Source organism: Bos javanicus, chromosome 24 (assembly GCF_032452875.1).
Source record: "Bos javanicus breed banteng chromosome 24, ARS-OSU_banteng_1.0, whole genome shotgun sequence".
Classification (NCBI taxonomy): Eukaryota; Metazoa; Chordata; class Mammalia; order Artiodactyla; family Bovidae; genus Bos; species Bos javanicus.
In genome coordinates, this window is record NC_083891.1 from 37,323,072 (window position 1) to 37,349,720 (window position 26,649).

At 40.9% G+C, this 26,649-nt stretch overlaps 1 protein-coding gene across 2 annotated transcripts in view; it reads right to left on the reverse strand.

The window, feature by feature from the left end:
* Nucleotides 1–26,649, reverse strand: part of MYOM1 (myomesin 1) — a 122,419-nt gene that overhangs the window by 27,617 nt on the left and 68,153 nt on the right. For both annotated transcript variants that reach the window (XM_061399832.1, XM_061399831.1), the window contains 7 exons: nucleotides 24,383–24,579; nucleotides 23,550–23,676; nucleotides 19,703–19,887; nucleotides 15,221–15,335; nucleotides 2,950–3,106; nucleotides 674–780; nucleotides 507–551 (listed from right to left, as the gene is read on the reverse strand). In XM_061399832.1, coding sequence (XP_061255816.1) covers nucleotides 507–551; nucleotides 674–780; nucleotides 2,950–3,106; nucleotides 15,221–15,335; nucleotides 19,703–19,887; nucleotides 23,550–23,676; nucleotides 24,383–24,579 — 933 coding nt within the window. The remainder of the gene's footprint in view (nucleotides 1–506; nucleotides 552–673; nucleotides 781–2,949; nucleotides 3,107–15,220; nucleotides 15,336–19,702; nucleotides 19,888–23,549; nucleotides 23,677–24,382; nucleotides 24,580–26,649) is intronic.

The following is a 26,649-nucleotide window of genomic DNA, read 5'->3' on the forward strand; positions in this document are numbered from 1 at the left end:
CCCCGTCCCTGGGATTCTCCAGGCAAGAACACTGGAGTGGGTTACCATGTCCTTCTCCAGTGTATGAAAGTGCAAAGTGAAAGTGAAGTCGCTCAGTCGTTTCCAACTCTTAGCAACCCCATGGACTGCAGCCTACCAGGCTTCTCCATCCATGGGATTTTCCAGGCAAGAGTACTGGAGTGGGGTACCATTGCCTTCTCCAATATGTGTGTGTATACATATATGTAATATTCCAAAATATGTAGCAAAAGATGAAGAATGCAGTTACCCAGCTGTTACACCCCTAACCTGACAGTGCTCTCCCTAGCAGAGCACAGGATGTGCTCTTGTCACTGTTCTTTGTACTTCTGGAGAACAACGGGAAAGCTAAATCAGCGCCTTTGGAAAGTGCGTCAGCAGCTACCAGTGTATGTTCCATTACATGTTCTCAAGAGAGTGTCCTCTCTTGATCCTGTCAGAGTCGTTTAGTGCCATGGCTGAACTCTGAGTGTATTGTGGACACTTACTTGGGAACTTGTGTTCTTGGCTGAGAGCAAGCAAACGTTTCAATTCTGTAGGGAGAAAATGAGAACAATTACAGCTTGAACTGCTAAAACAGAAGTCACTTAATCCTGGAGAACCACTGAGAAGTCAAAGCAGGAGTTGACTCATGAATGAACTGATTTTGACCTACCTTCCTCATCTATCAAGTAGCTCGACGCTATTCCATCAGTGTCTGTGACATCGCAGGAGTAAATGCCCAAGTCTTCCGTCCCAAGGTCTTTGAAGGTCATTTTCGTCCTTCAGAACAGAATGTTTTATAAGAAGCGAGGCTGTGTAGGGCCTGGGGGCTGTGCCCTGCCCTGTCTCCAGCCATCTATACATGCTGCTCCCATCATGTGGAGCATGTGCTCCATCTGCCTTGCTGACCTAATGCTCACCCCCTCTTGCTGCTTCTGGGAAGGCTTTCCTGACCTCCTCCCATGGGGTGATGGTGATGGGACAGGGAGATGGTACCGATCTCCCATCCCCAAGCCACGATGCATATCAATGCATATCCCAAGTAAAGAGATTTTCAGCTGATCAACCCTTGCTGGGCAGCCTGAAAATCCTTTCCTTCACAGGGCAGAACCACCCAATGCCCCTGTTATGTCATCCCTGGCACTTCCCATTTTGGAGGTTATTAAATGGCATCGGTATTGCCTACTTCATTGACAATATGCCTGCACTTTGTGTCTTTAGGGACGAGATCTGTTTTGCTCACTGTTGTGACCTCCAGCATCCATACCTTATCTGGCACATAATATGTGCTTAATAAATACTTGTGGAATGAATGTATGGGTCAATGGTCTAGTTCAGTTTGTTTTCTAACTTTTGTGAGTCACATAGCTGGTCAGTGTCTAAGGTCATCTGAACATTTATATGTTTGTCAAGTTAGTCATGGAAGAAATAGTTCCAGTTTGATTGTCTTTCCTTTGACCAAAATTATGTTTTACTTAAAGGATCTTACAGCACAGTGACAGCAGAATGTCTTAATTATGTAGAGTATTTCCTTGCTGTTCTCCAACAAAATTACTACTTCTTTCTTTTATTTGGGGATATATTGGATTTTTTTGTAATAGAAATAATACTTAGGAATATTGTGTTTTACCAAATGTAATGTAATCTGGTTGGCAATATAAAGATACAAAGCTTGATAAGTAAGACGAAATTTAAAAAACTCAAAATCTTGAGTTTGAAGGAAGTAGCAGATCATAAAATTAATCCCCTTTACTTCTTCTGTTTTACAGAGAAAGAAACTGGAGGTCCATGGAATTAAAAGCTGCCCCAGGTCACACAGTGGCTCCTGGTAAAGCTGGGCTCCTGGTAAAGCTGTGACTTGAGACCATCTCTCCCATGCTTCTCTCTCCTATGGAGTTTGTTCCAGGGCAGTATTGTGTCTCTCACAAGTGGTGGTGAAAAACCAGAACAGATTATACCTAATCCATTTAATTTGCCAGAACTTGAATCAGCAAGTTCTTCCTTACCCATTTCCCCATAAGAATCCTCACCATTACTTTAAGATTTCAAAATCTCGTAGAATAATGAGAATCATCTTTAACGTTCACTTTAATGCCAATCAAAGCTTTTCTTGCATCATGAATGATGCCAACTAAAACCTGTTGCTTGCCATCTGCCTCTACAAAGATGAAGCCACTGGCCACTGCAGTTGCTGACCTTCAACACACCCCGAAAGGAGTTCAGGGCAGAGATCAGGAATGAGGCACTCTACGCTCTGGGAAAAACTGGCAGAACAGGACTTCAGATAGTTGGGTGTTTTTTAGAAGATTTTATGAGCTCAACTTCTAAGTGAAAGAAAGGATGAGATGGTTGTATGGCATCACTGACTCTATGGACACGAGTTTGGGCAAACTCCAAGAGATACTGGAGGACAGAGGAGCCTGGTGTGCTGCAGTTCGTGTGGTCGCAAACAGTCAGACATGACTTAGTGACTGAACAACAATTTCTTGCACCTTCTCATATCTCGAGAAGCACTAAAGTCATTAACATCTGCTCCTTATGACTAGCAGCAAGCTTCTGCCAAAACATGTGCTTGACTGCTCACTTCCCCCTTCAACAAAATCACATCTGTTCTGACCTCTCTACCTACTTTGTTGGAGCAGTTACTAAGAGCTATCTGAAAGGCTGTCTTGTGGGCTATAGTCCTCATTTTTGCCCCGAATAAAATGTCATTCTCACCATTTTTTCAGTCAACAATAAGATAACATATGAGAAAGCATTTTAAATGGAATAATGTGAAAAGTACTTTATAAGGATTGTTATTTCTTAAGGTTTATACTGGTGATCACTTTTTACACTACCAGATAAAAATATGTGTGATTTCATTCTCTTAATTGAAATGGAGAATAGCTTACTTCACTCTCCTTTCATGAAAAGGAAACACACAGTTACAATTGAAATGGTACGTACTTGTTGCCTTTGCTTTCAACCTCTAATCTCGGAGAGTCCTCCGTGGGCACGTAATCTTTGGACCAGGTGAACTCAGAACTTGGAGCCATCTGATCACATTCAAAGTTCAAGGAAATGATTCCATTGTCATCCACACTTACAACAACTTCTTTGGTTCCTAGAAGATGAAAAACAAGGTGCTGATATTTCCTGGTAAAAGTTAATCAAGTAAGAATTCCTCACCTCTTTACTTTAGCCTTGAAGCAGGGCCTTGAGTCTGTGCAAGTGAAAAGTCCCAGCTGCTCACTGTGACTGACAATCCTGCTACAATTCAACTTTGTGTTGCAACACGGAATTAAGCAAATGTACCATGTTTCTTAGGTACTGTTAACACCATGGACAGGTACTGTTTGGTCAGAGCTGAACAACAACAACAGTTAGGGGACTGTGTTGACCATAACAAGAAGGGCAAGGCAGCCCTGGGAAATGCCTAATGCATGACTTTTGCTTCAATAATACCCATATCTAACTAATCATCAAGAAAGGATAGATAAGAGATAAAGAAACCAAAGGGAAACTGAAGGAGAAAAGGTAGAGATAAGAAGAATTGCCTTTACTCACATGTTCAAGATTTGTAAATCACTTAAGAATAAAAAAAAAAACCATGAAAACAAGTTTTGCTGATTAGATAACCATAAATTAATCTAAAGATGCTATTCTAGGTTAGAACAATAGATACCTAGAAATGATTGTTATTGAACAGTATAGAAACTTAAATGGAAATGAATTTCAAGAAATTCAGATGTTTCAAGATTAGTTTTTGTATTTTAAAAGAAAACAAGTTAATATTTTAACATTTCTGAGGGTTATAATAAATTACATCTGCATACAATATAGCAATTCAGGGACTTCTTGGGTGGTCCAGAGGTTTTAAGAATCCACCTTCCAATGTAGGGGATAGAGGTTCGATACCTGGTCAGGGAACTAAGATACCACAAGTTGTGAGGCCACTAAGCCCGTGCACCACAACAAGAGAAAGCCTGAGCACACCAGAAAAAGAGCCTCTGAGCAACAACGGAGGCCCAGTGCAGCCAGTATGTATATGTGTATGTGTAGCGAGTCAAAGAGCTTGTGTAGCATGTAAAACTTCCATATCTATGCCTAACTCCAATTTAAAGTAAAATGCTCTTCTTTTAATTAATGCTCTTCTTCAATTTAATTGCCACTCATTCTATTACCAGTCTAAACTTGGTTTGTTTCCATACATTAGGAAAAATATTTTATATTTAATTTCAGAAAGGTACAGCTTCAATTTTTGAAAAGCATAAAAAAGACTTCCAATAAACACTTCGTAAATGATGAAAAGTTTTCTCTTCTCCATTGCATTGTTCAGTTAAACTTGTCAGGAGAAAAACAATTCCAGAACTCCTTCCAAGTTAAGGGCAAAACCAGTGCCCAAAGAGTGACTAGTGACATGAAGGCGTTGGTTCCTAAGCCTGGCGGTTAATTTAAATTGTGTCCTTATTGATAATAGCGTATGCTTCAATTACAAGCCTCCAAAAAGTGACTTAAAACATGGAAAGTTTAGAGAAAACTAATTCTAGGAGATTTTTTAAAATTACTTTTTAGAAAACAAAGGGTTATTTCACATTTAGCTATATAGATAAACAGAAATAAGGATCTTTTAAAAGATCTGATTGCTCCTTACGTGAAATGTCCCCCATGTATTAATTTTAAGGGCTGTGTCTACTCCATTGGAAGTCGCAGATCATGTTTTATTTCTATTCCCAGTAACACAGGACTAATTCTTACAATTCATTGCTGTATAACAAGAAATGAAAAAGTGCTCTTATCAAAACTTAAGAAAGGACTAAGACCTAAGAATTCTGAGGTTTAAATAATATAGTACACAGCATGACTGAATCACAGAGAGTGTAAATGGAAAATTTTTTTGAATATCTGAATCGTTTTAAAGAGGAAAGGAGACATAATAGAGGCTGATTGGACCTTTTTTTGTGATTTACATGATATCTATTTTGGAGGCATGACAGATTATTCATATTAATCATTCATTGTTTTACTTGTAATCTCTTTTAAAAGGAAGTGAATTGTCCATATGCCTGCTGTTTATTATGTTGGAGATATGACTTAAGTTTACACAGAAAAAAGATATTGCTTAGGTTAAGAATCTTGACTTTTTATTAAAGAGAAAGATGTGACTTTTTGGCAAAGCAGTCATAAAATGGAAGGAATATGAACAATATAATTAGTTTGACTTTTCCCTCAAGTCCATGGATAAGCTTTGCACTATAACTTTTGACTCAATCCAGAATTTTACCCAGGACCAAGAAGTAATGCAGACAAGCTTCTCAGAGCCAGTGCTATTGTGACAAAGTCCACGCACTGGCCTTCCTGGATACTCACTGGAGAATTCCACAGACTGTCACTTGGAACCTGTACTTCACTTGAGATGATTCTAACAAGCCTAGTTGGTTGGTTTCTCTCAATAGATTAAATCTGAACAAGAGAAGGAAGTAAGAAACTACCATCAGGAGAACAACAGCAGGAGAGGAAGCAGAAAACTAAAAAGCTGGCGCAAAGACATTACTTAGTAGAAGGACAAACAGCTCCTCACCCTGTAAGACATACTGTATTATAACACTGGGCAATAAATAAGGCTGACCCTTGTGGCTCCAAGTTACACAGAAAAAGGTAAATAAGTATATTGTATCCAAGAAGTGTATGAAACGTGTGTACTGAAATGTGGCATCTATTTTATGAGAATTTTAATCTAAGAGTCTTGATACAAAATTTTACATAGTTGATGGTCTAGCAATAAATTCTCAGGTAAATGAAACAACTGGCTATTTAAAACAATACTTTTTTCAGATTTCTGAATGGCCAGATTTGGTCCCAAGTCCATGTAACTTGAAGAATAGAAAAACTCTGCTTGGTTGATGTCTCAATTACCTCAGTTATTGAGTATACAGATGTCTCATTGAACTATTCCAGAAAATTAATTTTTGTAAAGTACTTGGACATCTTTTGTGACAATATGAGATAAAACAAAGATTTTTTAAGTCCCAGGCAGTATGTGTGTTTCCACTTTAACAGTTTTATATCATTAGGTTGTAGTTGGGTTTTAATGTAAGAAATTTAGTAATTTATGCTTTTAGAAAACAATGTGGGTTTTTTTTTAAGTCTTAGATCAAAATTTATGATTTGAAATTAAGTAATTGACTGGAGGGGCAAAGTAAAAAGTAGGGATTAGATGTAATGTCGATGAGTAGCTAAGAGAGTTTTACTCATTTATGAAGCTTTTCTTGATTAATCATATCAAATCAGGACATGGTAGGGACTTCCTGGTGGTCCAGTAGATATTGGACCATTGTACTGCATCTGCCTTGCAATGCAGGGAACGAGGGTTTGATCTGTGGTCGGGGAACTAAGATCCTTAGGAGCAGGGCAACTAAGCTCGTGTACTGCAACCGCTGAGCCTGAGCACCACAGCTAGAGACTCTGCACCACAGCAAGATCTCCTGAGCCACAGCTAAGACTTGACATGGCCAAAAAAAATCAGGACATGGCGGACAGTATCTGTAGGGGGTAAAAGAGAGGCATGAACATTTCCTCAATTTATGTTCTTATAACTGTGGCTATAATGGGTGCTATTGGTTGATTTATTAAAATAAAGGGGAAAATAAAAAATAAAACTCTCTTCCATACTTCTATTTTAAAAATCAACGCTCATTAAGATGAGTGTTTGGTTAATTTTCACCTTTCAAAAAGTTGCATGTTTATCAAGAGCAGGGTTAAATGGTAATAGGGCAGGGGTTTTGTCTTCCATATTTCCTGTACATCTTTACATGTGCCAGGGGCTGGACTCTTAAGGGATTTAAAAGAGAAATGTCAGCTTAGAATTGCAGTGTTCAATTTTATTGGAACTGGTTTTAATAAAGCTTAAGCATAACACCAATATTTTGATAAACAGACAAGATGAAATAAAAATACCAACAAAGAAAATATTCTACTCACAGTCGGTCTCTTACTTATGCTTAGAATTCAAAGCTTGGTCTCCTCCCTGACAAACAATGATGCTGTCAACTGGCTGAAAGTATTGTTCTGAATGTGATCATAATCTCAAACTTTCAAAAAGTCAGATTAACTGAAAATAATTCAAGTACTAGTTTTCTAGGCATATTTCTTTGCCCCACAACAATTCTCATTAGAAAATGTTTAATTGAAATAACTTACAAAGAAAGAATATGGTTTCAACAGTATCACTGTGTAAATATAAAACAACTTTATCTTAAAATGATTAAAGCAGCAAATTACAGCTTTTTCCCTATTTGTCACATGAATTACAATGTTAATGCTCTCATACTCTTTCAATATAGCTTTTTAAATTCAAAGGCTTCTTTTACTGTTCAGCTTTAATTAATTTGTTAACATAGTTTTTTGAATGCTGCGGCTGCTGCTAAGTCACTTCAGTCGTGTCCGACTCTGCGACCCCACAGATAGCAGCCCAACCAGGATCCCCCATCCCTGGGATTCTCCAGGCAAGAACACTGGAGTGGGTTGCCATTTCCTTCTCCAATGCATGAAAGTGAAGAGTGAAAGTGAAGTCACTCAGTCGTGTCCGATGTGTTTTTATTTATTTATTTTTTTTTGGTTTTTGTTTTTTTTTTTTTTTCTAATTTTATTTTATTTTTAAACTTTACATAATTGTATTAGTTTTGCCAAATATCATAATGAATCCGCCACAGGTATACATGTGTTCCCCATCCCGAACCCTCCTCCCTCCTCCCTCCCCATACCATCCCTCTGGGCCGTCCACTGCACCAGCCCCAAGCATCCAGCATCGTGCATCGAACCTGGACTGGCAACTCGTTTCCTACATGATATTTTACATGTTTCCGATGTGTTTTTAAATACTAACTTAGCAGACCAAGTGTTTTACAATAATACCTATAATGGAAAATGAAAGTGAATTTGGCATTTGGGAAAAAAAGTGGCCTCTTCCTGCATTCTGGGTTTAAAAAAAGAGGAAAAAAAAGGATTTTGGAAAAGAAAGAAATTACTTGTGACAACAAAGAATAAAGGTGAAGAGTTTAAAAGAAAAAGACATCCTTTGGAAAATTTAAAGAAGACAAAACAAAAATGAGCTCAGTTTCTTGTGTCTAAACAGGTAGGACATATCAGATTGTAGATTATCTTTGTGTGGTAAAGAAAGTAATCACATTAATCTGGAAAAACCATTTTTTCCAACACATTAAAATCTTAGAGGAATTAACAATGGCTTGATACATCCTGGACAAAAAATGCTAATGAGATTTTACAAAAGATACATGATACTGAAATGGATGATTCTTTCTATAAATACTCTAGGAAAACCAAGAGCAACGTAATGACAGCGTTTCTGAGAGGCCCCAGGCTGGTCCACAGCTACACCTATGGTGGTAAACCTGGCTCAGTGTCAGAATGAAAGAGATGCAGCTACAACATCCTCAAATTTTCTTTTTAGAATGTCCCACGGCCTGAGTTTTTGCAAGCCCTGAGCTGCTGTCAATCCATGGTTGAACTCATACATGACTAAAGGGCCACATTCACTAAAGTTGACTAAAACATGATCAAAATGGTCCTGATATTTAACGGGCAGGCAGCAAGTTAGATGTTTTGCTGTTAAAGTAAAGGAATTTCTATGGATGTTCTCACCTGAATGAAAGGCCATCTCACTTGCCCACAGAGCTGAGCCAGAAAAGTGGACCAGAATTTGTCAGGACTTAGATTTTTCTCAAAAACAACCTTCAAATCTAATAATAAACATGAAGAATTCAGTTAAGAGCAGAGAAGATTTGGCTACAGAAAATGAAAGAGATGATTCTAGTCTGAAAAGGATTTAAGAAGAGTTGTCTCTAGTCAGCTGCCCCAACCCTAAACACATTTTTAACATGGACACAAGGGGATACTGGGTTGCATGGGATGGCATTTTAGTTTTTGGCCGCATCTCGTAATATGCAGAACTTCCCTGGTCAGGGATCAAACCCTACCCCCATGTAGTAGAAATTCAGAGTCTTAATCACTAGACCAGAGAAGTCACTGGAGTGGCATTTAATGGTCCCTCCAGACTTGCCACTCCCCCCAGTAAGTGAATAGGTTAAGGGAGGTCCAGGACTAAAGTGAACTTTTTGGAAATGAACTTTATCCCACTTTTCTCTCCTCTCCAAATAGTAATCTTTTTTTAAAAAAAAGATAAAATTTAAAAGTGGGAATTCATCTTTCCAAACATTTAATAATTTGATATGAGAATTTTCTCATGTAATTTAGTCTTTAACATCTGCATTATGGGTCACTTTGATAAGCTTTTATTCTTTGTCCTTCTCCACTGGTGTGCATGAGTACATGTGTGTCTGTGTGTGTACGTGTGTGTGTGCCTGTGTGTGTGCATGGGTGGTGTTTAAAAACCTGGAGAGTGGGACAGAACGGAAGCGTTAAAAGTGAATGAATTCAATCAGCTGCATGCATTAATAATACTGAGCTCCCCTATGTGGACCGCTCGCTGACGCACCACCTTAGTGCCACATCAGGATCTCCACTGAACCTCTCCCAGTTCACTCTTCATAACTGCACATTCATTATGAGATACTAGGGTTGGGATTACAAGCTGTGGCTACAAAACAGAGTCACACTCATTTGCCAAAGCATGGTAGCCATCCATTATTTTTTTCATCTATACACCAAGTACTAGGCTCTTGACATACACAGAGAAAACACAATTCCTATTTTGAAGGAGCCCACAGCCTAATGCTTATAAGTCTATTTAACTTATATGCAGAGTACATCATGTGAAATGCTGGGCTGGAGGAAGCACAAGCTGGAATCAAGATTGCTGGGAGAAATATCAATTACCTCAAATACACAGATGACACCACCCTTATGGCAGAAAGCAAAGAAGAACTAAAGAGCCTCTTGATGAAAGTTAAAGAGGAGAGTGAAGAAGTTGGCTTAAAATTCAATATTCAAAAAATAAGATCATGGCATCCAGTCCCATCACTTCATGGCAAACAGATGGGGAAACAACGGAAACAATGACAGACTTTATTTTGGAGGGCTCCAAAATCACTGCAGATGGGACTGCAGCCATGAAATTAAAAGACATTTGCTTCTTGGAAGAAAGGCTATGACCAACCTAGACAGAATATTAAAAAGCAGGGATATTATTCTGCTAACAAAGGTCCGTCCAGTCAAAGCTATGATTTCTCCAGTAGTCATGTACGGATGTGAGAGTTGGACTATAAAGAAAGCTGAGCACCAAAGAACTGATGCTTTTGAACTGTGGTGTTAGAGAAGACTCTTGAGAGTTCCTTGGATATCAAGGAGATCCAACCAGTCTATCTTAAAGTAAATTAGTCCTGAATGTTCATTGGAAGGACTGATGCTGATGCTCCAATACTTTGGCCACCTGATGCGAAGAACTGACTCGTTGGAAAAGACCCTGATGCTGGGAAAGATTGAAGGCAGGAGGAGAAGGGGATGACAGAGGAAGAGATGGTAGGATGGACATGAATTTGAGCAAGTTCCGGGAGTTGGCGATGGACAGGGAAGCCTGGCGTGCTGCAGTCCATGGGTTCACAAAGAGCTGGACATGACTGAGTGACTGAACTGAACTGAACAGTCTAATGCACAATTCACAAGCCTGGTTTCATACTTGAATTACCCAAGGAGCTAAACAAACAAACAAAAACAAACCTATGCCCAGGCTCAGTCCAGCAGACTCTGTTTTAACTGGCCTGGACAATAGTCTAAAATAGAGTCAGTATTTTCAAAAAGTTCCTGGCCTGATTTTAATGTAATGTACTGTCAAGGTTGAAAATTACCTTCCTAATGGATGAAAGAGAACAGACAGTGAGCAAATGTAAGTGAAGTTTTCTTGAGCTAATCTTGAAGAGTCAGCCTGACTTCCTGCTTTAGAATCCTTCAAAACTCCACCTCAAGGCCACTGAGCATCCTCAGCCCTACCAGGTCCTTGACCTCATGGACTGTAGCCTACCAGGCTCCTCAGTCCATGGAATTTTTTTAGGCAAGAGTACTGGAGTGGGTTGCCATTTCCTTCTCCAGGGGATCTTTCCAACCCAGGGATTGAACCCAGGTATCCCACATTGTGGGCAGATGCTTTACCGTCTGAGTCACAAGAGAAGCCCTACCAGGTTCTACGACCAGTCAATTTTCAGAAACTGGGATTGGTCAGTAGGTTGTCAAACCAATCCCTGCTCATTATTCCTTCTGGAGCTTCAGTCTTCTAGCCTGCCTTGCTCCTGGTGAGAAGTCCTGACTTCCAGTAACTCAGTTCCTGCTGGGGACTCTGCCTGTGTCTGGGTTCTCCTGCCTCTCACCTCAGTTCCCCTGCCTGCTGCAGGATTTCTGATAAGAACACAGGCAGCCGGTTCCACCCTCCGGATCACCTGCCACACTTTGGCAGGTCTCTCTCTTGTCTTCTGTCTGATCTAGCTCACCTTACCTCCACCTACAGCCCAGGCCTGACACAATCCACACAGATACTGTTTGAAAAAAGATCAAGTATCAAGACTAGAAGTGCGTCATATGTACCAACAAATCTACTCTAAATATTTCCAGCTCATTCTTCTTATAGGCTCGTTCAGCTACCAGATTTCTCCGGGAAGGGCGGCACACTTTTGATCCTCATTACCAGCATGACCAGACAGCGGGACAGTGGCTGAGTTACATCTGCTGGCGCTTTCATCAACTTCAAAAGGAGACCAGTGACCCTACCAACCCCAGTGGATTAGGTTAACTTTTACCTGGAATTCAAATTACATTCAAGGTATCTTGTTAGATGCATTTGAGGTTTGCTGTTACATGATAAGTTTTATTTTCTGTCTGAAATATTAATAACGTGTTCCAAAAAGAGTTGTTCTTCTGAAATAGCAATCCAAGTCTCACATTCCAAGCCCTGAAACTGATAAGCGACCCTCATCCCCCATCCCAAGCCCCAAATATTTTAGCATAAAATAAATACCTGGTTAAAAATAAAATTTGGTATTTAATAAAGTTAGTAAACACAGACAACCATAGGCTATATAAAATTTTTTTTTTTTGTCGATCTTGTGTGCTTTTATTTATTCGGGGTTTTGTTGGAGTATAATTGCTTTACAATATTGTGTTAGTGGGAAGCTACTATCTGGCACAGGGAGCTCTTGGTGCTCTGTGATGACCTAGATGGGTAGGGTGGAGTGATATGGGAGGGAGGTCCAAGATCGAGGGGGTATATATGTATACATGTAGCTGATTTACTTCTTTGTATAGCAGAAACTAACACATCACTGTAAAGCAATTATACTCTACTAAAAAATGCATTTAAGTTTTTACAGGGATTTATGAAACCTTAACACCTTGTTTGTAGCCTGTTTAACTATGGGCAATATTTTGTGACCCTCTATCTAAGGTTCCGTCACGTGCTATAAACTGTTTTCCTCTAGATTGCAAGCTCAGTAGGCAGTGACAAGTCATTTTATTCTACTCACGTGGTGCCCACACAGCACCTGGCATGAAGCAGGTATGCAGAAAGCATATGAATGTGCCTGAACATTCATGCAGGAATGAATGTGCCCACTGCCTGTGAAACAAGGACCAGTGTCTCCTGGGTTCTGGGCTCCTGCATGGCGATGCTTCAGACTTCCCTGGTGGCTCAGTTGCTATAGAATCTGCCTGCAATGCAGGAGACCCAGGTTCGATCCCTGGGTTGGGAAGATCCCCTGAAGAAGGAAATGGCAATCCACTCCAGTATTCTTTCCTGGGAAATCCCACGGACAGAGCTGCCTGATGGGCTGTGGTCCGTGGAGTTGCAAGAGTCGGACACGACTTAGCAACTAAACCACCACCGTGGAGATGCTTCAGGTCAGCATCTTGACTTGGTATCTCCCAGGAATCTTTCCTAGGTTGGAGCCGGTGGTTCGTGAGCAAGTTAATCTGGTGCTGTTTAGTCTGCAACTGTTGTTTGTAATTATATTCTGGGAATGAAATGGCCACAAAACAACTTTGGGGGCCTTATTCCACACCAGTGAAACAACACTCTCCCCTAGGAGCCCACCAGCAGACCCCTTTTTGAAGGCAAAGTTTCCATCATGGTGGCTTTGCCAATGTCCTGCCTGGCTACCTGCCATCCTGAGAGTTATTGATGAGAAAACAAGAAATCAATTTAAGCTTTTTTTCAGTCAATCCACTGCTTAACAGGTGCTTTTACTCATCAATGACTAGATTAAGAGCTTATTTGTATAGTAACCTAAATGTTCTTACACGAGTAGCCTTGCAGTTGGGCCCTTCGGCACGTCCACTCAGCACCTTGTATTTCTACACACTTGGTACCTGCTGGGTGTGATTTCTATAGAGATCTGTGTCCTCATGTCTTTGTGTGTTACCTTTTATCTGACACATGCGTTCCCAGCATTTTTCTGCTTTCTCATGACATTTTGCAAAGAGTACTTATATGAGGTATGGCACTCTCTCCCGACACACCTACTACACTTTGGTACAAGAAGGTCACTTCTGTCACACCCAGCTCTAGAGGGAAGTTACAAGAGTAGCTGAAAGTAGTTTATGAAGTAATAGGTTGAAAGGGGCAGGTACTTTCTCAAAGGGTGCATTTGACATTCTCTTTAAGCATCATGAAGTGAGAGCAGAATTTGCTATATTTACATTCTTTTCTTATCATAAAAACAAATATCACATTATATATCTGCTCTTTATTTCAATCTAGAAATAGGAAAGAGTTGAAGTGAGGGTGTTTGACTAGAATGAATATAAACTTAAAATAGGTGATTAATACTTTTTTTAATCCTCTCTCATTTCCAGTGCTTTCTTTCATGCAACTTTAATGAACTGACATATATAACTTTGAAAAGTGATAGAGACTAAATGACAAAATAAGTATTATATAATGATCTGGAGCTATTTGCCCAGTGAACACTGTAAACTTTGTTCTCGTAACAAAGGGAAAGACTGTCTTTCCTAGTCCAATCACGGCATCTGGAAACTGGGCCGTGAGGGCTGCCTCAGCTCTATAGATCATTCAGTCAGGACTGCTGTTAGCTTAACCCAGGGGTCAGCAAACTATGACTCGTGGGCTATATCTGGACCATTGCCTCTTTCTGTATGGCCTGAAAGCTAAGAATGGTTTTTACATTTTTAAATAGTTTTTTAAAAATCCAGAGAAGATTAATAGTTCAAGATGTGAAAATTAGTTACAATTCAAATTTCATAATGCATATAATTTATCATATTATATAATACATCTATCATGCACAATAAAGTTTTACTGATACAAAGCCACACTCATTTATGTATTGTCTGCAGCTGCTTTTGTGCCACAGCAGAGTTGAGGATAGTGACAGGCACCATATAACCATAGAGTTGAAAATATTTACTATCTGGCCCTTCACAGAGAAAATCTGCTAATTCCTGGTTTAACTTAGTAGCTACAATGATATAAACCCTACTTTTGTTTAAGGATCATGTTTGCTCCATGAGCTGTTCCAGCTTCTTCTGTGGTAGAAAAATATTCTTGTGGGAGTTAATGGACACTGTATAATAGAAATAATGTCCCAGGAACGTATACTTTAAACAGTTGGTCCAGAAAGCATAATTTGATCAAGAATTTCCGTGTTTTTAAGTATGAACCAAAATAGTCCTAAAAGTGAAGTGAAAGTGTTAGTCGCTCAGTCGTGTCCAATACTTTGCAACCCCATGGACTGTAGCCTGCCAGGGCTCTCTGCCCATGGAATTATCCAGGCAAGAATACTGGAGTGAGTAGCCATTCCCTTCTCCAGGGAATCTTCCAGACCCAGGGATCAAACCTGAGTCTCCCACATTGCAACCACTTCAAACCTGGCTCACCCCTGCCCTGAGGTCCTGTAATGGGGTAAATGATTGTCACGCCCGATAGTCATACTTGGGATTCCCTTGTGGCTCAGCTGGTAAAGGATCCACTGCAATGTGGGAGACCTGGGTTTGATCCCTGGGTTGGGAAGATCCCCTGGAGAAGGGAAAGGCTACCTACTCCAGTGTTCTGGCCCAGAGAATTCCATGGACTGTATAGTCCATGGGGTTGCCAAGCTGGACATGACTGACTTTCACTTTTCACTGTCATACTTATCAGTTGTTTGGATAGCATGCAGTGATGATTTTGAAAATGAGGAAAAACATAGAAGTAAGGCTGAACGTTACTTTGGTATCTTACACAGATGAGATAAACTTTAACGAAAAAGTAAAAGCCTACCTGGACGGGTTTCAGCTACAACAGGGCCAGCAAGGTCAGACGGCTTCCCGACACCCGCCTGGTTTATGGCTCGAACTCGGAACACGTAGCTCTCACCCTCCTTGAGGCCTTGCACCTGGAAGAAGCAGATATAGAAGTGATGGTCACTCTGTGTCATTTGAACAGAAGTGCTCTTCCCCTGTGGAGGTGATTCAGTTATACAGCACAGGATTTGGGTTCTAAACTTCATCCTGTCAGCGACTCAGTGTATGTCTTCAGCTAAGACTTTCTTCTTTCCCGACCATGTGCAAGTAGACATTTCCAAGATCCCTTGAAACTCAGATGTTCTTTCTTTTTTAGATAATTTAACAGCCACCAGCATCAGAAATAGGAGACTGATACCCGTATGTTTTACAGGAGTTTACCACCTTATTCTTTGGTGAAATGACAAAGTGCTCACAAGAGCATATGAGCTGCCCTCTTTTCCTGGTCCTTTTGGAACATTCCAGAGAAATTTCAGATAAAAGTTCTGGCAGGAGAGGGGAATTACAAGCATGGATCTTAGATCATGTATCACTTTCCATTTGTCTAAAAACATGTTAAAGCATTAGAACAAAAACAAATAATATAGCTATTTCTCACTAAACAGACAAGCAACTAACATGGCTGCAAATTTCGGTAATTTGTGAAGAGTCAATGTATTCAAATTTCAGGTCCACACACTGTCATGCATCAGGAAGACGTTTGCTGAGGACCTATATTATAAGTGAACCACTGAGCTAGATTTACAAGAGCGTGAGGAAAGTAAAAAATAAATATTTATAATATGCTTTTATACGACAGTCCCACTTCATAATTTTCTGTGACTTTCTTTGGGTTCAGCACAGTCTCATAAATAAAAAATAGTATAAACATTATCAATATTTTACAAAAATTATCTTTTTTAAAACAGTTGACTTTTAAAACCTATATCGTACTTTAAGAAGGAATTTGTTATACACACAGGACACAGTTTTTCCCATAGTGTTGTGATGGAGATTAACACCCACAATGGGATTTAAATCACACAAAGCTAGAATATATTTACTCAGCTAAGCAAAGGGTTTGTGACCATGCATTTAGGTGAGCTATGTATTAAATTGTTGGGTTTTTAATCTAATGATTTAATTGTGTTGTGTTTGTGATAACAGAATGCTACAGTTATGATAACAGAATGTTACTGTTACGATAGCTTTTACTGGAGCTAACGGATTTTTGAAATGATTTTAATCTGTAAATGAACTTGAATTTAGGCACAAGCTAAATGCATAAAGTTTTATGTATTTAAAGTCCATATTTAGAGATAATGCCAGGCAACTGTGGATCTACAAAAAGGAACAGAAACACTTCCTTGTTGTTTAAAAATAGACCAGTTGCCAGGTGCCTGCCACATCTGCACCTGCCGCTCGGGTAGTATGTGACCATGAGTTAGATTTCGGCAACACAGCACGGGAAGGGAATCCACACATCCCGTGTCTAGTCACTGGGGTGGCAGGCACACCCCTGCACCCTTCCATGATTGCAGGGCAATGACTGCTGGGCTCAAAGCACTAGAGATGTGCCACATGCGCACACATCACATCTATTTTTTCCTTTTCTTGGATTTGTTTTCCTCCTTAAAATTTCCAAAAGAACCGCATTCCCTTGTCTTCTTCATCCTTGTTCCCTTCTAATTATTCATTCCCTTCTCGCCACACTGTAGCAGCAGATTGTAATTACCAATAAAAAAAGGAAGTGTGAGCTCAGCTGGTTAAATTTTTTGATGTAAAGCAATGCACTTTTAACTCCTTCTAGGAACCCCTAGACATTCCGTGCTCACATGAACAGGGATGCTTCTGGAAGATACCAGCTAACCCACTAGGTTCTGTGCAATGGTGCTAAAATCTCCTATTCCTGGAGTTAACATATCTCCTTTCCTCACTTAAACTTGATAAAGTTTTTTAACGTGTACATTTTTTTCTCCATTTCAGGCTTGAAACTTTTCTGAATATGAACCACCTGGAAGAGGGACTCCACATCATCATGGGTGGGGGATTACGGGAACCTCAACTTTTCTTATGTCTTTACCATTTGAATTTATCATCATTAGCATCCATCCATTTTATAACCATAAGTGAAGTGAAGCTGCTCAGTCGTGTCCGACTTTTTGCAACCCCATGGACTGTAGCCTACCAGGCTCCTCTGTCCATGGGATTTTCCAGGCAATAGTACTGGAGTGGATTGCCATTTCCTTCTCCAGAATTTTTATAACCATAAAAGTCAATATTCTATTTTCACTTTAAAAATTGAGGCCAAACTCTAGGGTCATTTCCTTACAGAGAGTCCACCTCCTGCTTTGTGAGGGGCACTCAACCTCAGTCTCTGTCTTCCCCCTAAATTTGCCTTTCTTCTGTTTCTTGTCTTTTTTTTTTTTTTTTAATGAGTAACATTAACCAGTTTTTGATCTGCTTAAACTCTCTTATTTCCACTTCCTGTCCATTATTTTCTAGGCTCCTGGCCCCCTTTGCTTGACTTCTCACCCTTGTTTGGATCCTGTCTGTGGGACTCTCAGGACCCCTGTGCTGTGGCTGATGGAGGATTTGGAGGTCACGGGAGCTGTAAGCACACACCACCACCATCTAGGATGTGTCTGACCTGTTTTTCACTGGCTTTTGGGGTACGTTTGCATCCAGAGGCCTCCTGATTCTCTGGAGCCAAACCGCATCCTAGCTCCAGAACTTCCTTGACCTTTTCTCCGCCCCAGGAAACGTGACCTTCCTTATCCCTCATGGTTTTGTAAGGGGCTGGCAAGCTTACTGCATGTGCTAAGCTGAGTTAATGGCACACTGGATGTAACAGTAAAGGGTCATCTCTCCTGGAGAGTATATTTATATTTCTATGAGGACTATCAATGCCTTAACCCCAGAGCACTCTCCGTGACACATGGTGTTGATTCTACTGGCAGGTTGACAAGAGAAGTCTCTTAAAGTAGGTATACTCTGAGAATCCTCCAAGGCCTACCTCTGGGCAGGGGCCTATTCCACCAGCAGATAAGGCTGCACACTGAATGCCCAGGCAGCATTCTATCCAACTGTGATCATACAGCCACACTTCATTCTGAGTAACAGGGATCGGAGTCACATTCCCTACAGTTTCCGAGGCTCTGCTGTGGACTTGGGGTGTCCATTTGCCATGACTGACAACAGGGGAAAACATGTTTTTGAGGTTTCCATTTGGTACTAGTGAGAGGGTCAGTGGCTATAGCAGAACCGTCTCTGGTAGATGGGAGTTAGAAACTGGTTTGGTTAGAACACTCTAGAGGAAACTGGAAGGCAGTGACATGGATAAGGGTGAAGTCAAGGTCAAGAGTTGAGTCATTCTTCTGGCCCCTGAGAGCTCACCTGAGCACAGGTGTGAGAGGGCAGGTGAGGTGAGGCCATGCATGACTCAAGGGATTGGAGTTTAAGGCTCACAGGTGTGCTGTGGATGTTGCTAAGTCACTTCAGTCGTGTCCGACTGTGTGCGACCCCATAGGTGGCAGCCCACCAGGCTTCTCTGTCCCTGGGATTCTCCAGGCAAGAACACTGGAGTTGGGTGGCCATTTCCTTCTCCAATGCATGAAAGTGAAAAGTGAAAGTGAAGTCCCTCAGTCGTGTCCGACCCTCAGCGACCCCATGAACTGCAGCCTTCCAGGCTCCTCCGTCCATGGGATTTTCCAGGCAAGAGTACTGGAGTGGGGTGCCATTGCCTTCTCTGTCACAGGTGTGAACTCTATGAAAATAACACCCTCAAATCAAAAACACCCTCAAAAGTATGTGAAGTAGGAATGAGAATGTCACCTTTTGGGGATGGTAAGTAATAACATCTTAAGACTGGAAATAATGAAGATATGAGGTGGGTAAGTGGAGATGAAGAGGAAAACAAGAGAGAGGAGAAGTAATTTCTAAAGCCAGGCAAAGAGATTCAGGTCAAATTATAACCAAATTGTTTTAAGCATCAGAAACGTCCCCAAACCCTGCTGCTGCTGCTGCTGCTAAGTCGCTTCAGTCGTGTCTGACTCTGTGCGACCGCATAGACAGTAGCCCACCAGGCTTCCCCATCCCTGGGATTCTCCAGGCAAGAACACTGGAGTGGGGTGCCATTTCCTTCTCCAATGCATGAATGTGAAAAGTGAAAGTGAAGTTGCTCAGTCATGTCTGACTCTAGTGACCCCATGGACTGCAGCCTACCAGGATCCTCTATCCATGGGATTTTCCAGGCAAGAGTACTGGAGTGGGGTGCCATTGCCTTCTCCGCCCCAAACCCTACCCACTGCCAAATGGAAGCCTACCAGGAGCCCAACACATGACACCAACCAACACTGAGATGCTCTCTTTTATCTCCTTGACTTTAAAATTACCCTGTTAGAAGACCCCTTTTTCTTTAAAAAAAAAAAAAGAGAGAGAGAGAGAGGGAAACTTTCTCAAACTGTCAGCATCCTCTGACCTTCAGGTATGTGTGTTTCAGAGCCGCCTGATTGAGTCCTCGCCACCGGTCCTCTCTGGCACTGGCCTCCTTTATGTCCACAAAGTAGCCAGTGACTGGAGTCCGTCCTGAGTGGATGGGAGGCTTCCACTGCAGAACCAGGGAGGTTTTCCTGACTTGACTGTACTTGAGACTGTGCGGTGGTCCTGAAGAGTGAAAGACAGAGAGACCCATGTGTAAAAATCATAATGGAGATAAGAAAACTCCAGTGTGTGTGAACCTAGCGCCACACTCACGGTCTTAAACTGAAACTTCTCTTGTAAAACCTACTATTCCTATGGAAACAGGTATCCTGCGGTCATTTTGTACCAAGTTTTCTTAATGGCTCTGCATCAGCCTATTAGGACCCTTTATGGGCAGCAAGTGTGAGGCCAGTTCGAGGTGCCCTCCAGCGGCCGGATGAAGCGTTGCCCTCCAGCTGTCCTCAAGCCTGTGTTCCTCACCTTTTACCGGGACAGTTTAATTTGGTTGCAGATTCAGTTTCTGATTATTTTTGGCTGACAACCTGAAAATGCACCCCAATATCAATTACAATGAAGCAAGCAACTCTATCTGATGGCTTGTGAATATAGAAAAAGAAATACATGGGACATCCCTCGTGGTCCATTGGTTACGAATCAACCTGCTAATGCAGGGGACACAGGTTTGATTCCTGGTCCCGGAAGATCCCACGTGCCTCAGGACAACTAAGCCTGTGCATCACAACTACAGAGTCTGTGCTCGAGGACCTGGGAGCTGCAGCTGCTGAAGCCTGCACACCCCAGCCTGTACTCCACAAGAGAAGCCACCACAGTGAGAAGCCCACACACCACAACTAGAGACAGCCCTTACACACAGCAGTGAAGACCCAACACAGCCAAAAATAATAAATAAATCGTTTTTTCAAAAAGAAAAACAAATATATTGCACAATAGCTCCCCACTGGAAGGATACCCATAAAGCATATATTTCATATAGGGGTAAAAACAAACTACGCTTGTGGTTACAAAGAACTTTCACCAAAACAAATACATTCAATCCCATGGGTCCTGAATCTGTGTTAAACCTTACTAGGCTTCACATCCTTTCATCTCATCCATTCCTAAGACAACTAACAGAAAGCTCGGGGAAGCCAAGGAACTTGATCAACCTGTTCTGGAAGGAAATCAAACATCCCCTGTGTGTGTTCTTTGCACTCTTGGGAGAGTCCCAGCTACTCAGTGATTACCTGAGTCTTCGCATGACTGTCAGCTGCTATGCAGGTGATACAGTTATTTGTTTTCCTTTTTTTTTTTTTTTTAAATAACAAGTGATTTCTAACCAACCAATCAAAATCACCTGAACTGACTCATGGTGGCTTGAGAGCCAACAACAAGTGCGAACGCCATCGTGCTATCCCTTGGGGTTTTGTTAGGGATTGCTCAATGTTGCCTGGGCCCTTGACCCAGTGGCTTAACAGTCACAATGAGTCATCCTTGTCTCCTGATGATGCCTGGTGTGGAAACAGGTTTGAACAATAACACCAGTACCTTACCCTGGCACGGCATGTTCTGTTATGCAGATAGCTTCCATGACCATTGTCCTGTGTCATCCTCAGGAGCCAGGGAGCCATCCTAACAGTAGCCCAAGCCCTGTTTTCCAGGCGAGGATCACTGCGCTGCTGCTTCCTAACCCCCACGTCTAAGAATTAGCAGACCCAGCTCTCAAACCTAACTGCCACTTGGTGCCTTTGTGACCCCCTGATTATCATTTAACCTGAATCTGTTTCTTCATCTGTAAAACAAAGGGATAACAAAACGTCCTAAATGCTCTCATCTGTCATCAGGCTTTCTTGATTCATGATTTGCCCAACACTTCTCAGTAAGTCAAGGGTGGATCTGGGAATAGACAGGTCTTGGGGATGGAGAACTGCCCCAGTCACTTCTCTGATTTGGGAGCACTCATCCTGCAACTTCTTTTGCTAACTACATCGCTTTCTGTCAGATCATTTTCCATAGGCCTGCTCAGAATTTGTTGGTCTCTAGTCATTCACATTTTAACTTTATTCAGGAATTGCAAGAATTTAAAAGCAGACCTACTTTTGTGTAGGAGGCAGAAAGAACTTAAGAAATAGCACCAGCTTCAAGAAAGTGCTAGGAAAGGCAATGCGTTTACCGCTTGTATTTACTGAACCTGAGTGAACACTTGAACTTCTCTTGAGTTTCTCTTGTAATCTTTGTATTCACATTTGATAGAGATGTGATGCAGATGGATACTGGCTAAGTTAAGGCAAAAAGATGGTTCTCCGAGGGTGCTAAGGTTTCACCAGAGGAAGAGGGTGGCCTTGGGAGCAGACTGGGTCCAACCAGTGTGCCCAGGACTGCAGCCTACCAGGCTCCTCTGTCCATGGGATTTTCCAGGCAAGAGTACTGGAGTGGGTTGCCATTGCCTTCTCCAATACATTGCAATAGGCTGTCATATCTCTGTAGTCTCTCTGAAACTGCAAGCTTTCCATTTATCCCGGTTTTCCTGTTGAAATTAACTTGTTTTGGAAATCAGGTCATTTGCCTGCAGAGTTCCCTCAGTCTAGACTTGCTGCTAGCATCTTCATGGTGTAATTTAACACGTTCCTCTGTCTTTTGTATTTCCTGTAAACTGACAGTAAAATCTAGAAGCTTGACCAGAACAGCAGGTATTAAACAAGCTGAATATTGAACCCAAGGGAGAGCTTAGTCATTCTATGGCACTAAAGTATTTGGGTCTTTGAAGTTAGTGATATTGGAAGCAGAATAAAACCATCCACCAAATACATTGTTGCTAGTCTGACTCTGGGCTTTGCTAGTGGCTCAGTCGGTAAAGAATCCGCCTGCGATGCAGGAGATCTGGTTTGGATCCCTGGGCTGGGAAGATCCCCTGGAGGAAGGCATGGCAACCCACTCCAGTATTCTTGCCTGGAGAACCCCCATGGACAGAGGATCCTGATGGGCTGCAGTCCATGGGGTTGCAAAGAGTCAGGCATGACTGAGTGACTAAGCACAGTCTGACTCTTAATGACTTGACAAATTAGTTAGTATCCAGTCTTTAGATTTGTTCACTGTTGTAGCTGTGTAAGAGTTAAAGGCATAGGTGAATGTTTCTGGCTTCTCCCTATTTTTTTCAACCAACCATCCTCTATGACAACCTCCAAAGTAGAGTATTTCCAGGATCTTTGTTGTGATGCAGAGATGGGGAAAAGTTGACATAGGGAGACAGGGCTGGGGAGGTAAGTAAAAGATTTAAGAGGATCAAGGCAGGACTTAAGTCCTAGGCAGGCACATTGGGTCCTCCGTGTGTACAGTGAAGAGTTGGGAGCCAGGGAGGAGGAGAAAACAGGAAGGAGGCCATAGGGGCTGGGTCTGGGGAAGGGGATCGCCAGAGATTGATAAATGAGAGGCTCCAAAGCATTAAGAGAATGTGTGACAACTCAGGAGTGCAGGAAGACGCTTTAGAGAAATGTAGTGGGGATGTGTGAATTGAATGTCTTTCAGTGGTCTTTAAGAAGCAGAAGCAAAGATGGGTATTTCTGTTGAATAATCAAGTAGCATTCAACGTGTGTGCTTCTGTCCATCTTACTCCATACAGAGGCTGAGCTATGGGGACTCTAGGATTTATCTGGAATATAAGAAATTTATACTCAGTTTTATATTGGTTCCTATTAATAGATTTGTAAAAATATTTTACATGAACATGAGGGGCCGAGAGAACTTGTCTCCCTTAGAAGCTATGTAGCACTTAAATTTAGTTCCAAATTGTAGGATCCATTGGAAGAAGCTCTGAGCCTCAGTGCTGAGACACGGTCTCCCCGAGTTACCTGGAACAGCAATGGTCCATTCTTCACATTTGAAGCTGGGGCTTACTGCTGAGGGCGCCCCCAACCCAGCGATGTTTATGGCCGCCACTTGGAACTGATACACCATGTTCTCCTTCAGGTTGCTAATCTGCAACATGGACAGCATCACAGAGAGTGAAGGTTTCAGGTTTGTTTCAACATTGCATTTATTTAGAGTATGCGTTGGACATACTCTAGGATGATCCCCAGTGAGTCACACCCTTCTTGTAATCTCCTCGTGAATGTAGGTGAAACCTGAGACTTGCTTCTGGGCAACAGAACAGGGCAGGGGTATTGGAATATCAGTCCTGTGATTGTGTTGCATCAAATGGCAAAGGAGGAGATACATTTCATATGTAATTAAGATTACTAATCAGTTGGTGTTGAGTTAATCAAAAGGGAGATAGATTATCCTATGATACTGCAATTTATATAAGAAATACATGTTTTTGTCTTTTGTCTCCATTCCTGGCACAGAGCTCCTAAAACACTTGGAATTTCCCAAGTGATGAGAGTGACAAACATCTTTTACTGTGTTAATGAGGTGACTTTCGAAAAGCATCTAAAGACGGGGCCTGACTGCCAGGCCCCAAAATCATGTGCTTAGAGGGTGGGAACTTTCAGCCTCATCCCAGACCTCTGGACCTCTGGAGAGGGAAGATGGGCTGGAGATTAAGTTCATACACCAATGGTTTAACCGATCGAGTCTATGTAGTGAAGCCTCCATAAAATCTGCGTCTCTTATGTGTATCCTGCATTGGCAATTCTTTACCACTAGTACCACTTGGGAAGCCCACAGAAGGCCACACACTTACCTTATATGCCTCATCACTGATGGCTTTGATGTTGGCTTCTCTCCATCTTCCTGGTACCCCGTCGATTACTTCACGATAGTTCACATAATAGCCCGTAATTTCAGCCCCTCCAGTCTTATCTGGCTGCTTCCATCCAAGAACCATTGAGTCACGAAAACTTTCGAGACAAGTGATGTCACAGGGTGGAGATGGTGGTGCTGTTGTAACATGAAGAGCTTGTGAGTGGACAGAACTGCTTCTGTGATTCTACGCCCATCAAACTGTCTCACTGATGGCATCACTGATGCCGTGTGGGAGGGCACTAGTTCTTGAATATAAAACTAAAACGTAATACCAGCGAGCAACTTGGTGTCCATTTGATGCTCAAGGAAGAAAACTGACACACAGTAAAACCTGCACCACAGTTATTATTCCAAAGATAAAAGAACCTGCCCCCTTCATTCCCAAGGAGAAAGAAGCTTTGAAACATTAACAGCAAAATGTTAGTGTTTCTAACAAGATCCTGAAAAAACTAACAATATTCTGAAGAATGATGCATTCCCCATATGAAGAAATATTTCCCCAAGATATATATATATATATATATTTTAAATAATACTTTATATATTTTTACTGCTTAGTTTACATCTTGCCTTATGTATCTCAACTCTAAATTTTAGGACAGAGGTACATACTATCTCTTCATTCCTAAAACAATAGCATGAAAATGTAAGATATTTTCATTTTTTTTATGTAGCTTTGTTTTTATTTGCTCCCTGAGAAAAATGGCATATGTATATCAATTTCTGCCTTGATTCATTTATTAAGAATTTCCATATATTTCCAAACAGCTAGCATTTTACCTCTCAGACACATACATCTATGTGAGACCTTACAACTATATAAGTTCTGTCTATACACAGGAAAAATCATATTCTGAAGCTCAGCTAAATTCAGCATTAATTTTTTTTCTTAAACCAGGAACATTCTTCCATGTGATTCTTCTCTTAGACTCCATTATTTTAAACCTGATATTGGATTATTATTCATATGGCATGAAATACTACATAGCTATCACTATGTTTATTAGCGCTTAGTCAGGAAAATATTTGGATACTATTTTAAAAGTTTCCCTTCATTTATGTGGCTTTGCTGATAGAACTTTCTCTCAACTACTGAAAATACGGTTTTTCTGATAAAAAAGAGAGGGTGGTTGGTGAAAAGAAATCCACTCGATATGCAGTAGCATTAGAAAGAATTTTCTGAGTATTTATGTGGGTTACCAGAGATAGGAACCATCTCATTCTTATTCAAAAAGATTCTCAGAACAATAAAGATTAAAAAAAAAAACAACAACACATTTTCCCTCTCTCCCTCCCATCACAAACCTCCTGCATTCACTGCATTTAAAAACTTTTTCTCTTTCTCTGTTTCAGAGTAGTGTTGAATATGAATTCTCAAATGAGTTCACCCCATCTCATCTTGAGTTAAAGGGGTAAATAAAGGTGTCAAAAAAGCAGAGGTTACAGAAGTTAGAGGTGAGGTAGGTATAGGGGATGGGTGAGAGGCATGCTACAATTTATCAGTATATACTAATTAATTCTTTTTTATTCAATAAGAGAAACATTGTCTCTTAGAATATATAAACCACAAGCACCAAATACCTTGATAAAAAAATCTGATTACTGATAATTAGTCTTTCTATTTTAATTCTGGTTAGGTAATTAATCTTACTGGTAAATAGTCTTAGTTCTGGGAATATGAATAATATATAATTGAATATAGTGATATGTGATTATAATACCATGTTAAACTTTTCATGACTACTCAAAGACATATCGTTACTTATGTTTGTTTGAATTAAATGTGAAGGTAATTTGAAAACCTAAGGATAAATAACAGAAGTTAATAACTATGACCCTAATAAAATGTCAGTTCTTTGTGAAATATTTTTCCTATCCATTTACCAAAATGATATTCCGAAGGACCTCTTACAAGCTACGATTATCGAATTTTCCCTGCTCTCATCTCTAACTCTCAGCAAAATGAGGCCAAAGGTGTGTCTATTTGACAAGCTAGAAGGGACTCAATAACCAAATTCCTTTAAATATTTCTATTGTCATTAAGCACAATGAATTATGCATCAAAGCCAAGTTCACAGAAAACTACTTCTATGACTCATTAAACAAAGGTATTACAAATGGGTAACTGAAAACACATAAAATTAAGAATGAACACTGATGAAAGTGAACACAGATGGAAGAAGGTGATATGGACAATGAGCCGTG